This window comes from Oryzias latipes, chromosome 3 (assembly GCF_053564925.1).
Source record: "Oryzias latipes strain Hd-rR chromosome 3, Olatipes_Hd-rR_3.1".
Taxonomy (NCBI): domain Eukaryota; kingdom Metazoa; phylum Chordata; class Actinopteri; order Beloniformes; family Adrianichthyidae; genus Oryzias; species Oryzias latipes.
Genome location: NC_136239.1, coordinates 41,435,951 through 41,451,301, shown reverse-complemented (window position 1 = coordinate 41,451,301; position 15,351 = coordinate 41,435,951). Strand labels below are relative to the sequence as shown.

Sequence of the window (15,351 nt, the reverse complement as noted above, 5' to 3'; positions counted from 1 at the left end):
CCCGAGGCGCCCCGGTCTCCCGGTGGCTAGCACATCGGCTAAGCTGTGTATTTTGTTACTAACCCTAAAGGGGGACTGACTGATTTCGATCCTTCTTCTGGGGTAAGAATGCCGAGTAGCAGACAGCTGAATAGCGCACTATCGCCACCTGCTGGTCTCCAGTCCCAACTGTGCCATGAGAGGCTATGCCTTGCAACCAATCTCTAGCCCATAATACAAATATGCCCTGTTAACTTAGTTTGCTTGAGAAAAACATTAAACAGTCATGAGAAATAAATGCAAAACTTAATATATTTTTATGTACTGGAAGATGGTTTGTGTAGTTCCTTTCCCACAGATTGACATCCCAGAATCAGCTGCCTGTTGGGTTTTTTCTCCTCGTACATTTTACGATAAAATTAATTCGTGGATGACAAACATAACGTTTATCACGCATGAAAAACCGAACTTTCATACGGGGAAAATGCGAAAATTGTACGTGGTGGCTGTGTAGAGGTAGGGGTGCGTAGTGAGGCTTCCGGTGATCCTAGACGATCTTTGTTCAGTTGGGGGCGTTTTGGCGCCCAACGGCTGTTTGCTGACGACCGCCCGTTACAACCATAGAAGAAGGCGGAAATAGAACGAGCTAGCTTTTAGCCGGTTAGCAAAACAACTTTTTCAAAAGTTCCTCGCGGGACCACGGAGCGGTTTTCCCGGAACCCTTCGCCATAGGAAGGTCGGACTAACCGAGCAAAGATGCCGGCGGTGTCTAAGGGGGACGGCATGCGCGGCCTTGCGGTCTTCATCTCCGACATCAGGAACTGTGAGTTTACTGTCATAAGAAAAGTTTGCTCCCCAGTCCTCCGCTCTTAAGGCTTAGCATCCGCGGCTCCGCCCGGACGGGGCAACCCGGTCCTGCTCCGTCCGTGACCGCCTCCGCGTTGGACTCCTTCAACCGGGCTGTGAAGTTTCTCTCAGCCGTTAGCTCCGTGATCATAAGGTGACGTTAACGGGCGTGGACCCGCGTGCACGCAGGCACGGACGGAATCAGGAGAAATTTCATCCTGATCAGAGACGTATCCAGAGTGAAATCACTGTCATGACATCAGAATTACAACTGTGGCAGCGTGGATGCCGCCAGCAGAAAACCAAAAACACAGGACTCTTCGACACAGGAAACCAAGACTGCTTTTAAAGAAATAGACAACCTTTATTAGAAAGTGTTAAAATTCCTATTCTAAAAAGACACGAAACATAGTTACCCAAACCATAAGGGCGATCATGCCCAGCCCACAAAGTCAGCTGCACCCAGCTGTGCGCCCCCTGTTGTGGCGCACCCGGCTCAATGCCCACGCCCCTTGCGTCCAGTGGCAGTAACCGACTCCAGTCCAAGGTGGTGGGACACTGGCCTCAGGTTGTGCTTGAGGGATAGAAGGCCGGAAGGAGGAACTCGCTCCGAAATCCGTCGACTCAGCTCCGTCACGCCGCTCGCCAATGCGTGGATAGACAGCAGTCCCTGACTCTGGAGCACACACGATCCCCAAAATGCCGGCCGTGGCACCGTACTTGGACCACGGTGCACCAAGGGGTCACCGGGTTGGGCAGATCAGTGATGAAAACATACAAACAGAAACAGCGGCACCTACAAAAATAAGTGTAAATTAACACAAATAACCAAATATAAACACACACACATACCTGATCCCGCAGCTTAAGAGGACTCTCCATAGTGTCGCATGAGCGGCCAGACACTGCCTGCGATCTACACAGTGATAATGATGGTGCGGCAGCAACTTGGAGGTGAACAAAGCACAAACCTACCCGGCTATGGTTAAGGCCCTACACACAGCCAAAGGCTGCTGCAGCAGGTCTCTGCCTGAAGCTCTACTGACAGAGGCTTTTATCAGCCCTCTGCTGATGAAGCAGCTGGTGTGCCAGGTGATCTCAATCAAGTGGCCCTCTGCCTGCCACACAACATTTGGAGATAACCTGCAAACACTTTGATGTGTTTTGACCTTCTGACGGAACCGGCACCGCAGGTTCTGATGGGTCTGTGGATCTTTTGTGTCTTCCCAGACCGGGTTTATTAGATAAACTCACAGATTTGATGGACGTTTAGTTTCTGAAGTACTACAGGACAACCTCAGCCTCACCGTCTGGGTTTACAAACGTTCACACCTGGGCAGGTAAACCCGGACATGAAACGGAGGAGGAAGTGTGTTGATATGGGCTTTAACAGGCGCCTGCAATCAGGCTCTGGACCCACACACTGCTCCTTAAAGTCAGGACATCGTTTCTGCAAACGCAGCGAGAGTTCATGAACAATTCAGAGCACCTCTGCCCCCCCTCCCTGTTGCTGCGAGCTCTTAGTTCTCTCTCCTGCTAGCTTACAGCCCCCCCTCCCTACCTGATGGATCTATTTGTCTGCTGGTGGATGCATCAGCAGGGAGAGTGTGGCCCCGCCCAGCGTATTTTCTACATCACAAATACCATATTTTTCTTTTCCTTTTTTTTGTCTGCTACTAAACAAATCCTCAGTTTTAATCTTAATCTCTTTCTACATGTCCGTCATCAGAAAGATTCTATAAAATCAGGTTAAAAACACCATTTTCATCTGAATAAACAATGGAGTTTTCGTGGTAGTTGATAATGTTATGTCATGTATCAAATGAGCTAAAGGTTTCATCTATGACCAGAGTGGTTTATCTTTAGATCGATCTTCAGGACAAATTATTATCTTCTGCATACAGCAGTGGGCTGCGTCCGATGAAGACGTCCGCCTCACCTGTTTGCTCTGTTTCAGGTAAAAGCAAGGAGGCAGAAGTCAAGAGGATCAACAAAGAGCTGGCCAACATCCGTTCCAAGTTCAAAGGTGAGTCAACGGTTTGTCTTCCGGGTGGATCAAAGTCCTCGTCGCACCTGGAATGGGTCCAAAGCGGCTTCCATGAACCCTAACATTCGGTTCCTAACTGAGCGGAACTGCTCGGCAGTGGTGCAGGGATCTCTGAAGGGGGCTGCTGGTTCAGGTCCCTGTCCAGCAGTACTCTGCTTTTATTACCTCACTGTGGTGCCCTTGGGCAAGGCTCTGGACCTCAGTGGCTGGAGCAAAGCAGCTCCAGGGCAGAACAGGAAAGAAGGCGACACATTTTGAATTCTTGTGTCTGGATCACGCGTTCGTACCTGGAATATCCGTTTGTTCGTCTGTCAGTTCCTTTTTCCTTCGTGGCGGTCCGGTTTCCTTCAGGGGCGACTCAGCACATCTGTTGAGTCCGTTTGGGTTCTGAGTACAGCTCCTGTGGTTCTGACCTTTGTCTGGACATTAGAACAGGCGATGACAGCAGGTCTTTAGACTGAAGGATAAACATTCAAACTCGTCTCTGTGGAGGGAAATGGGTTCTAAGGGATAATGTCTTAGCGAGGTGCTTCTCCAAAGTCTACTCATCTCAGAAAACGGCTGTTATGCCGCTCACACCACGGTCACTTACACAATAAATCCATATCAGATCACGATAGTAGCTGACATCTGACGGACGGACGTCTTTTCTTCCGTCTTGCTGTTGTGATAAACTGTGGAATTGCATCTGTCCACCTAGGTTTCTGTTGCTACGGTTACCAACCGGTGTTTAGGCCATCACAATAACATTCAAGATTCTGGCTGTTTGACTGGAACTTATTTTTCAGGTGTCCATCACAAAATGGGCGTGGCTAATGTGCAAAGTGGTTGCTGAGATAATTTTCCAGATTTATTCCATCAAAGAAGCACAAAAGTCTTCATGATTAAAATATTGGTTGCTATGTAGAACCACGGAGACTGAAGAGCATCTGAAGTTTTTTAAGGCGTCACAGCGACACTTCATTACCGTAATCATTACTGTAGTTGTTGAATGAAACGTTTTTCCAGAGGCAAAGTGTGCTGGTCCAACGCTAGAGGCTTTGTTCACGCCGCCCTCTGCGACGCGCTCAGGCGGCCACTTCCATTCAGAGTCCATGTTAACATACGAACATGCGTGTTGTGCTGCCGAGTTCACAACGCTTGCATTCACGCGTCGTTTTGAGTCCGTTTTCAGACTCTATGTACGAAACACGGAACCAGCGAACGCCCCATGAAAGTTAAACCAGTTGAACTTTGACCTTTCAGGTTTGGTTTTTAGCCATCCGTTTAGGGATTGATCATGGAGGAGAAATGAGTAATTAAGGGTTTGAGCCGGTCGTCTTTCATTTATCGGAATCGAGCTGAGAAGGAAAAAAAGATTTACTCCACTCGGACACTTCCAACATGCGTCAGTATGGAGTAGTGACCGTCCAGTGTGAACACAATGGGCTAAGAACTGGTGTTTGAACGCGCGTCACATGCCCGGTGTGCATGTGGCACCACCCGCTCCCAGGTGAGGGGCGTTTGCTGACCGCCATCCGTGGTCCACAGAGAGGTAGTCTTCACCTTCAGACGGTCTGTCTCACTGCTCCTCCTCCTGTGTGGACAGGAGACAAGGCTCTGGACGGCTACAGCAAGAAGAAGTACGTCTGCAAGCTGCTCTTCATCTTCCTGCTGGGTCACGACATCGACTTTGGACACATGGAGGCCGTCAACCTGCTCAGCTCCAACAAGTACACGGAGAAGCAGATCGTAAGGACGCCGTGGGGGTTTGTCCACGAGCGGCAGAGATGGGTCGCTGACGCCGTCTCTTTGACGTGTTTCAGGGTTACCTCTTCATCTCAGTGCTGGTGAACTCCAACAGCGACCTGATCAGACTGATCAACAACGCCATCAAGAACGACCTCGCCAGCCGGAACCCCACCTTCATGAACCTGGCCCTGCACTGCATCGCCAATGTGGGCAGCAGAGAGATGGCGGAGGCCTTCGCCTCGGAAATTCCCAGGATCCTGGTGGCGGGGTAAGTCCAACGCCGCGTGACGAGGATCCACGCCGCCATCTGCAGACCCGACCAGTGTCTCTGCAGAACTCAAGACCGGTTCTGTCCAGAAGAACCCGGTTTGTGATTTAACATGAATCGATGAATCTGTCTCATTTAGTTTGTTTATAAAAACTGTTTTCAGAATTAAACTGAACAAAACTAAAACCAAAAACATGTTTTGTTTGAAAAATAGACTAAAAAATTAAAGCAGTTCTATTTTTAAAAGAGAAGATTAATTAAAATAATTGGTTTTATTGAGGAGGAACTGATGAATCCAGACGACGCCCTGTGTTTTGGCTCCTCCCCTTTAGCCACAGGTGTCTTACCTGTAGAAACAGTAGTTCAGGTTGACGGTTGTTCTGATTGGTTGCTGCTTCTCCAGAGACTCCATGGACAGCGTGAAGCAGAGCGCGGCGCTCTGTCTGCTGAGACTCAACAGGACGTCCCCGGACCTCGTCCCCATGGAGGAGTGGACGGCGCGGGTGGTGCATCTGCTCAACGACCAGCACCTGGTAAGACCCGCCCTCTGGTCACATGACCTGGTGGTCTCTCCATCCAGGGACTCTCCATCTCAGTTCTCAGGGTGGCGCCCTCTGCGTGCACATGTAGAAGTTCATTCTTCCCCGTTTGGTCATTTTTGTTGTTGGTTGTTATGGAGACGGTTTGGGGGCGGAGTTATCACAGTCATGAAAATGTCTATGGGGTTTGTTGTAGATGTGGTTCCTCTTAGCATTTAGCGGATTTAGGATACATTTGGATTTATGTTACGTTTTGTTAAGTTATTTTTCTCCACGTCTGCCGGTTTTCAGGGCGTGGTCACGGCCGCCACCAGCCTCATCATCACTTTGGCCCAGAAGAGTCCGGATGACTTCAAGACGTCGGTGTCGCTGGCGGTGACTCGCCTCAGCAGGGTGGGGTTCTGTCTGGACGTCTGCTTGTCCTGGTCACGCTGAGGGTCTAACTTCTCCTTCTGTCGCTCAGATCGTCACGTCCGCCTCCATCGACCTGCAGGACTACACCTACTACTTTGTGGCTGCGCCGTGGCTGTCCGTCAAGCTGCTGCGCCTGCTGCAGTGCTACCCCCCACCCGGTGGGTTTCAGCTGTGCCGCCTGGACCTTTTCCATGTCCTGTCCCATATGTTCTCAGCTAAAGAGGCTGAAAAGCTGCAAGAAAGTCACAGACATGCAGCAGAAATGCAGTAAAATGCTGCATGAAAGGGATGGAGATCTGAAGACGTGAAAAAGTCTTAAAGAGAGGGAAAAAAGAAAAAGTAAAACGATCAAAGTGGTTTTCTGTATTAGCAGCTTTAAGTGTAAAAAGCTGAAAATGGTAAACATCTGGATCTCCACTGAAAGATTAAAGTCTGGAGGATATTTGTTTTTAGCTGGACGTTTCCTGAAGGGATCGGCTCTCAAACAGAATCAATAGGAGGACTTCAGGCTTTTCTCATTTTGTTTGAGTATAAAATAGTTGGATTTTTCTAAAACCACCAATAAGGACAAGCAGGAATTGAACAATTTGAAACCAGGACAAGTACAGAAGTTAAACTTTCCTGAAGATGTTCACAACGACAGAAATTGGGGGATTTGAGGACCTTTGAGTCCAGAAGAGAAGAAAAACTCCAATAATCTGACTGAAGCGCGTCACATCATCGGCATATAGTGGTAGAGTTGTGTCGGTGTGGGATTTTTGATCACCGCGGTGATGAAGCAGCAATAATCGCGGTTCAGCGAGGATCTTAACGGGGTGACGATGTTTCCAGGCGCACCGAGTACACGCTCCGATGGCGTGCTCCGATGGCGTGCTCGTAGCGCATACGGACAAATATTTTCTTGCCACTCTTGACAGAAGAGGGACTCGAGTCTGATTATCGCCTCCAGGCCAGCGGATCAGAGTGCAGATGGGGGGGGGGCTTCCTCCTGCAAATATCTTCTTTTTGTTTTAGTGACGCTGTTGTCTTTTATGCCCGTGTTTGTGTTTATTTCGTTTAACATTATCTGTAAACATTACAAGTACTGAAACATGGCGAGCAGTTAATTAAAAATCAGACACTCACTAAAAAAAATCCCCCATAGTGTTTAATGGACTGTCCCTCCTTTGCACAGGAGGATGCAGCTTTTCCCCCCAGAAGCCCTTGAGGTTTGAACACAGGACTCACAGAAAAAGTAGATTATTAGCAAAGATGAATGTGTTTATTATAGTTCAAATCACACACCAAATGCAGTCCTGTCACTTTAAAAAAAAGAAATGTGCGGTGATGCGGTTATTGTCACCCCCCTCTATGGTGGTAGTTTTTCCTCTGAGTTGGTTTTAAGTCACGTCTGCGGCTCAGTCCTGTGACTTCAAAGGCATGAAACGTGTTACCGTGGTTACAGAGGACACGGCCCTGCGAAGTCGCCTGACCGAGTGTCTGGAGACGATCCTCAACAAAGCTCAGGAGCCGCCCAAGTCCAAGAAGGTGCAGCACTCCAACGCCAGAAACGCCGTTCTGCTGGAAGCCATCGCCCTCATCATCCACCACGACAGGTGAGCCACATTGCCCTTTTACCCGACGGCTGCTCTGGTTTTTCCTCTACGCTGCTCTTCTGGCTGATGTTGGGCTTTGCTGCCAGTGAACCCACCCTGCTGGTCCGCGCCTGCAACCAGCTGGGCCAGTTCCTGCAGCACCGGGAGACCAACCTGCGCTACCTGGCGCTGGAGAGCATGTGCACGCTGGCCAGCTCCGAGTTCTCCCACGAGGCGGTGAAGACTCACATCGAGACGGTCATCAGCGCTCTGAAGGTGGGTTTCTCCTCACGATCCCCTCCGTCCTGACCCCATCAAAGCCGGGGGGTCTGACAGAATTCTGGTGAATCTGCAAAAATGTTTTACTGACACAACAAGATCAACAATAACAGGAAAACATTGATGCTGAAAATATCCAAACTAGGTTGGAATTAATATAAAAGTTCTAGACGGGTCAAAGAAAAGCTCCACCAATAAAAAGCAGTGTTCTAAAATAACCCGCGACAGATGAGCTCTGATCTTTCCACGTTTCCACGCCATTTATTCTGAAAATCCACCTAAAACTACATTTCCCAGAGTCCTTCACCCTTGGTATCATTGAAAAGCCTCAAACGTAGAAACCAGGAGGGGTTCAGTGGTTGAAGATGTTCGGCTTTAGGAATGTCCTCTACCAGCAGATATTAGGACTTTTTTATGGTTAAATCATTTTTTATAAGAAGCAGACTGTTTGTGTGATGCGTTGTCGTAGTAACGGCTGCAGAACCTGCCTCCCGCCCTGCAGCAGGTGTTGTATGGGGAATGTGGTTTATGCTCCGTGATCCAGAGGGAGAGGACGGTGGTGGACAGATGTGATTCGTCTGTTCACCTATGTTAGCATAAATATGTATTCTTGATATCGTTAAAGGAAGTATTACGAATTTACAGTGAATCAAATGTGACTAAACTCACAAAAAACGGCCTAAAATAATCCCCCATAAGCAAAGCGCATAGGAACATTTCCAGAAATGACTGCTATCCTTCATCAGGATGAAAGCTCTCATCCGCATCACCTCTCCTTCCTGAACAGACGGAGCGAGACGTGAGCGTCCGGCAGCGCGCCGTGGACCTGCTGTACGCCATGTGCGACCGCAGCAACGCCAGGCAGATCGTGGCAGAGATGCTGGGCTACCTGGAGACGGCCGACTACTCCATCAGAGAGGAGATCGTGGGTCGCCGTCGGTACCGCTCGCCGCCGCCGGCTCTGAGACACCGGCGGTCTTTGAGCAGCTGGACTTTCTGCCGCAGGTGCTGAAGGTGGCCATCCTGGCGGAGAAGTACGCGGTGGACTACACCTGGTACGTGGACACCATCCTCAACCTGATCCGCATCGCGGGGGACCACGTCAGCGAGGAGGTGTGGTACCGCGTCATCCAGATCGTCATCAACCGGGACGACGTCCAAGGCTACGCCGCCAAAACCGTGTTCGAGGTGAGAGGCGGAGCTTCAGAATCTGAACCTGCAGAGAAGAACTGTTTCCTTCGTCACACGACGAGAACAACTTCTACTATTGAGCCTGCAGAAGGTTTACAAAATAAAAGCCTTTTTAAATTAATATCAAAATTGATGTTTTAAATGTTTGCTAAATGTGATTTAATATAAATAATCTGATAGGAAGGAAAAAACAAATTTTTATCAACTCAAAATAATATAATAGAGCAGCAGCAAAGTAAAAGATTGTCTTCAGAAAAATGTGACAAATCAATGAAATGTTAGTTATTACAAGTACATTCATCAAAGAGTATTTTGCTAAACGTGGTTGATAAGTTTAGAGGGTTCAAACGCTGTTGCTGGTCCTCAGGCCCTCCAGGCCCCCGCCTGCCACGAGAACCTGGTGAAGGTGGGCGGTTACATCCTGGGAGAGTTCGGGAACCTGATCGCCGGGGACCCCCGCTCCAGGTACGGACCAGGCCCGACCCTGTGATTCATGTGTGGAAACGCGTCATTGTTTTCCAGCCAATGAAGTGAATCCGCTTGGCGCCGGACGCTTCAGGCTTCGGCGGCGTGCGTTCATTTCTGATAATTTCCCTTCGTCAGCCATCAACCCTGACATGGTGCATGTTGTGATACAAGCACCAATGGGTCCCCTTTTTCAGAAAAGCATGTAAATATATTCTATAGGCACCCTTCAAGTTTAAAGACGCGCTTTGCTCATAAACGGTCCATTTTGTTCAGACCGGGGCAAATAGACTGAATGTTTTTGTAACCATTGAGTGAATGGCCGCCATCTTTACAAACGCCGCTTTGGATTTTTCCCATGGCTAAAGTTTGGTGACCCAGAAAAAGCTTTGTTAGTCTGAACCATCAAGCTAAGCGGCTCCGCTGCTGGACGCCACGATGGCTGCAGCTCCTCTGACCGTTTCTCCTTCAGCCCTCTGGTCCAGTTCAACCTCCTCCACTCCAAGTTCCACCTGTGCTCCGTCCCGACCCGGGCCCTCCTGCTGTCCGCCTACATCAAGTTCATCAACCTGTTCCCCGAGGTCAAAGCCACCATCCAGGACGTGCTGCGCTCCGACAGCCAGCTGAGGAACGCCGACGTGGAGCTGCAGCAGCGCGCCGTGGAGTACCTGCGGCTCAGCTGCATCGCCAGCGCCGACATCCTGGTGAGTTGGGGGGCGCTCCTGCACGCCGGCCGGTCTGATGTGGTCAGACGGCCTGACCTCCACTCAGCTGCAGCCTGTTTCATAACGTTTGTTCCAGCCCAGATCTTTCTCTGCCTCACGCGTCGTCATGGCAACGGTGCAGGCAGGACTTCAATGGTCTTCCCATTGAGGCAGGAATAAAAAAAAAATAGGTTTTTGATCTGAGGTGTTTGTGAAGAGCGCCCCCCTTTGGTCAGAGATTGCCAGAAAGGCGTGGAGCTCTGACCCGCCTCTCCGTGTCTGCAGGCGACCGTCTTAGAAGAAATGCCTCCGTTCCCAGAGAGGGAGTCCTCCATCCTGGCCAAGCTGAAGAAGAAGAAGGGATCGGGCAAGCTGCCCGAGAACGTGAACGGCAACGCCGAGCTGCACGCCGAGGAGCCTGCTGCCGCCAACAAGGTCCGGTGCAGCCACAGGGCCACCTGCAGGGCGCGCTCGCCGCCTCGGAGCTCCTCTGTTTGTCCATCAGACCTTCTCTCCACCCACAGACCTTCAGAGTCCCGATGCTCGGGTCTCCATTAACGTGTAGCAGATCTGAGAACTGGACCGGCTCCGGTTTTCAGGCCCAGAAGGATTTTAGTTCTGAAAGAAAGTGAATTGTTTTTGGGTTTGGTATCTCTGCAGAATTTCCCTCTAAAACGGCGAGAAGCGAAGAACTTGATAAGTTCAAGTGTCGTCTTAACGGTGAAGCCGGAAGAGAAGAATCGTCTTTAAGTCTGTTGGCGGCGTGCGTTAATTTCTGATGATGCAGACTTAAAGGCTGTTAACCCGCTTATGTCTTGTTGCTACCTTTCTTTTGTCCAAATGAAGAAGCTAAAGTTTGTCTGAAAGAAGCCGGCGCAGTGATACAGAACGTTCAGGCAGTGTGACCGGAACTACTTTTTATGCGCGTTTTATCACTTAGCAGCCAATCAGAGTTGAGGATTCAGCCAGACAATCATAAGTGAAGAAAAACCAGCAGGATAAAAGTGTTGATTGTAAAATTGCTGATGCCCCCCCAGGCGTCCCCCCCTCCCCCCACAGAAGTGCTGGCCCTGAACCCGACCCCCCCGGCAGCAGCACATAGCCTGCTGGTGGACGTCTTTTCAGACCTGTCGGCCCCCACCGCTGTGGCGGAGGACCACCTGTCCAGGTGAGTGGTCCCCCTCCCCCGCCCGCCCCCTCATCAGACTCGGCCTGACGTTCTGCCGCGTCTCCTCAGGTTCGTCTGCAAGAACAACGGCGTTCTGTACGAGAGCCAGCTCCTGCAGGTGGGACTGAAGTCCGAGTACCGTCAGAACCTGGGTGAGTGTCGGACTGAGTGTTTATGATCCACTGTCTTCTGAAGAGAAAAACCTTGGTAGTTTATTAAAAATTACATTCAAATACATTTTTTTGTTAAAATTGTTCCGACGCAATGCATTGTGGTCTATATTTGCAGATCTAGGCTGTGTCTGAATTCCCACTCTAACCCTTATATAGCGCTTTCTCCAGGTTCTAGTTTGTCTGAATCTACAATTCCAAAATCCAGAGCCTTAGAAATTTCCCCGAAGTCTCTGAAAAACCAGTGTGCATCGATGGTCACTAGATCGGCGAATATAGACCACAATGCATTGCGTCGGAACAATTTTTACCAAAAAAATGTATTTGAATGTAATTTTTAATAAACCATCAACGTTTTTATCTTCAGAAGACAGTGGATCATAAATAAAACGCTCATATTAATTAGATTGTAACTTCCTGAAATCAATGATGTCATATCTGCTGTTTAAAGAAAATAGTAGTGAGCGTCCAGGGCTCTACATAGAGCCGCACTTTGTAGATTTTTAGTAGTTAGGGCGGGAAATCAGACACGACCCTAGTGAGCATCGATGCACACTGGTTTATCGCAGAGACTTGTGGGAAATTTCCAGGGCTTTGGATTTGGGAATTTGAAGATTCGGACGGCACTAGAAATGGAGAACGCACTATAGAGTGGGTAGGCAAGGAATTCATGACCTCTGACCTTCCACCCAGCAGAACGTCCTTCTCTCTTCCTCCCAGGTCGCATCTACGTCTTCTACGGCAACAAGACGTCGTCTTCGTTCCTCAGCTTCAGCTCGTGGGTGAGCAGCAGCGACGTCCTGAAGACTCATATCCTTTACGATCCCCGAGGACGCCGGCGCCGCCCTCCAGCCCCGAGCAGATGGAACCTTGACCGCCGCCTCCACAGCTGAACGTCCACGCCAAAGCCGTGGAGCCCGTCATCGAGGGCGGAGCCCAGGTCCAGCAGGTCCTGAACATCGAGTGCGTGACAGATTTCTCTGACGTCCCCGTGCTCAACGTCCAGTTCAGGTGGGTGTTTAGCCGCGCTCTTATTGTGAAAGGCCCGGCCCCGGACAGACGTGCTAACCTCTGACTCTGTATGCCAGAGCAGATACGCTGGGACTTTGCAGAACATTGAAGTCAAACTTCCTGTGATGCTGAACAAGTTTTTTCAGCCCACAGAGATGACATCCCAGGACTTCTTCCAGCGCTGGAAGCAGCTTGGAGCGTAAGCGTCCTCACCTCTGACCTCCATCAGCACGCCTTAAAACGTTTTCACTGGTTCCAGACCATCAGATTCTGCTTTTGGGGCCTGAGAGGAGAATTGAAACTTTAGTTTATTCAGATGTTTGAGATCTGGAGACGTTTTTGTGGGAACGCCCCCATCTCCCCATGTCAATCACAACCCGATTAGTTCAGCTGATGCTAACCTCACATGCTAATGCTAACGACGGGCCCCGCCTTCCTGGCCAGAGGTTCTGGTGCTGAAGCTTTCTCCATGTTGGTTTGAAACGTCACAGCGTTTCACCTGCACCTTCTGTCCATCATTTTCCACCTTCACTGTGTCCTCAGACCCCAGCAGGAAGTCCAGAAGATCTTCAAGGCTCAACATCCAATGGAAACGGACGCCGCCAAAGCCAAGGTGAGGAGGACCTGCCCCTCACCTGCAGGACCGCTGTCAGCTCATGGTCAGCGCCGTAGCAAGCACAGGACCTTGAAAGTGGCCACGCCCATACCGTCAGCGTGGTCCTGTCACTTGTGGCAGCCATGGTCCAGAGGTACGGCGGGCGACCTCTGGTTGGAATGCTGCGGGTTCGATTTCCGCCTTGCCAACCCATGTGTTGAAGTGTCCTTGGGCAAGACACTGAACCCCACATAGCTCCTGGTGGTTATGGGTTGGCGTTTGGCAGTGGAGCCGCCATCAGTGTGTGACTGTTCGCCGTTTACCGTCTTGGTTGGCTTTCAACCACGAACCTTAGACTTTAGGTCTATTTTTGACTGGTTAACCGCCATCATGCCACGCCATCACCGTCATGGAAACCAGTCTGTGTGGCCCTGCAGAGGTCTGTGGGTCTGTGGGACAGTCAGTAGCGCTGCACAAACGTCTGACCCGCTTCCTGTGCGAATCCTGCAGCTCCTGGGGTTCGGCGTGGCGCTGCTGGAGGGCGTGGATCCAAACCCCGCCAACTTCGTGGGAGCCGGGATCATTCACAGCAAGAGCGCTCAGGTGGGCTGCCTGCTCCGGCTGGAGCCCAACACGCACGCGCAGGTAAGACGGCCTCCACTCTGACCTTTGACCTCCCCGGGGTGGCCATGCTTATGCGTGACTGTGTCCCCAGATGTACCGCCTCACCCTCCGGACCAGCAGGGACTCCGTCTCCCAGAGGCTCTGCCAGCTGCTGTCAGAACAGTTCTAGGCTCCGTGCCGCTGTCGCCGCTCTGCTCGCCGTGTTCCAGTCTGGAGAAGATTTGCTCCGCCGTGGAGTCGCCGTTTTTACCTGCTTGACATGGAAGCAAAGGTGTTTCTGCACTGATGTGTCACAGCGTTAAATGTGTGTGTTTGTGTGTGTTTTCACACTGAGCACCTTAGAAAACTTCCAGCTTTTTCAAACTTCCACATCGGCTTAGCAGCTGAAGGACTAACGGACGGAAACGTTCATCCAAATGTGCATTTATACCTTTAGGGAAAAGTAGAAATACACGACTTGTGTATTTCTACATCTGTTGGTACTTTTTTTTTTTACTTTAAATTGTGTGATGTGGGCGGGGCTTTTCATATTCTGAGCAGGGATTGGTTAGTGGGATTTTCTGCTCTCTGTGATTCTGTACGTTTGATACTTTCCAGGAGACTCAAACGTGTTCTAGACTAACCACAGTGGGTCTGGGCTCTGGCCCCGCCCCCTCACTAAGGTTTTGACCTTTGGACATTGGTGAATGAGTTCAAATGCGTCCATCCTTCAGACCTTCAGCAGTGCAGAACGCTGCTGCACAGGACCGTTCTGCATGTGTCGGATGGGAGATTCCAACGTCTTAAAGCACTTCTTCTGTCTTCTGGAGCTTTCACTGCCAAAACGTTTGTCATTGAGACGCTGATGTGCCTGGAAGAGAATCTGATGCAGCTTCTTCCCTTAATGTGTCCTTAAGTCTGTTTGGGGCTCCAGGACTTCCCTCAACTTTATAAAGTTTGGTAAAAAAATCATTTCTACTGTTGTCTTTTTGTGGTTTTCCTCCTTTTTATCTTCATTATCAAACGTTTGTTAAACAGCTAAACAGTTTAGGGTAAATAAATTCACTTTGGGGTTACGCTCATGTTTCACAAGCTTTAAAGCTGCCTTTAAGTTCCAAATGGGAAGAAAACATTTCCAATAAACTGACCTTCACAGTGGGGACGACCTGAGGAAGCAGTTTAAACCTTCCATAACTGATCTTCTCTGCGTCACGTCAGACACACTTGGAGGTGGTTAAACGATTTCAGATGAAGCTTTTAAAGAAACAGCTGGAGAACCGATGGGGGCCAAAGTCTGAACGACACACCAACACCGCTCTGGGAAACGGAACCAATCTACACATCTTGTCATTTCAGTTTCCTGTCCAGGTTAAACCACAAAAAAATGAGAACAGACAGGATTTCAATGAAAGACTGATCCACACTGAAGATGTAAATTATTCCATTTTACTTGTATGAATTGTAATTTCAGAACAATTTACGAACAAAAACGCATTTCATTCAAGAATTAAGTTTGTTTTAGAAAGTTTTTCATCCAAATATTTTGATGACTGAAGTTAAAATTATGAGAAGAATTACCTTGAGGTTTGACCGATGCGTTTGAGAAAAACGGGGATTCGGAGATTCGTTGGGTTTTGTGTGGAAAGAATCTCGAGTCTGTAATGTCTTCTTACATTTCTATTGATTCCATATTCAGACAAACATTGAATACATTTGAGTGCTACATTGTATAGGATGAAAACTGTAACGACAACAGAAATTAAGCAA

General features: G+C 49.5%; 1 protein-coding gene across 2 annotated transcripts; it reads left to right on the top strand.

The window, feature by feature from the left end:
• Window positions 1–10: 10 nt before the first annotated feature.
• LOC101164872 (AP-2 complex subunit alpha-2) lies at window positions 11–14,556 on the top strand. 2 transcript variants are annotated; one of them, XM_078944752.1, is made up of 22 exons: window positions 11–102; window positions 2,783–2,851; window positions 4,461–4,603; window positions 4,678–4,871; window positions 5,275–5,404; window positions 5,702–5,803; window positions 5,874–5,982; window positions 7,269–7,419; window positions 7,506–7,674; window positions 8,465–8,602; window positions 8,683–8,865; window positions 9,236–9,333; window positions 9,806–10,037; window positions 10,323–10,472; window positions 11,075–11,205; window positions 11,275–11,357; window positions 12,096–12,186; window positions 12,264–12,386; window positions 12,469–12,585; window positions 12,930–12,999; window positions 13,492–13,626; window positions 13,697–14,556. In XM_078944752.1, the coding sequence occupies exons 3-22, from the start codon at window positions 4,553–4,555 to the stop codon at window positions 13,772–13,774; spliced, it is 2,535 nt and encodes an 844-aa protein (XP_078800878.1). In that variant the 5' UTR covers window positions 11–102; window positions 2,783–2,851; window positions 4,461–4,552; the 3' UTR covers window positions 13,775–14,556. The 2 variants fall into 2 exon arrangements, with proteins under 2 accessions (XP_078800878.1, XP_078800877.1); XM_078944751.1 differs by lacking the exon at window positions 11–102 and adding an exon at window positions 569–802.
• Window positions 14,557–15,351: the final 795 nt, after the last annotated feature.

Bases quoted from the DNA above. Each gene is read 5' to 3' on its own strand.
- LOC101164872 (XM_078944751.1), top strand. From the start codon at position 736: ATGCCGGCGGTGTCTAAGGGGGACGGCATGCGCGGCCTTGCGGTCTTC. The intron at 8,603-8,682 runs GTGGGTCGCCGT...TTTCTGCCGCAG, and splicing joins ACTCCATCAGAGAGGAGATC to GTGCTGAAGGTGGCCATCCT. The intron at 13,000-13,491 runs GTGAGGAGGACC...CGAATCCTGCAG, and splicing joins CGGACGCCGCCAAAGCCAAG to CTCCTGGGGTTCGGCGTGGC.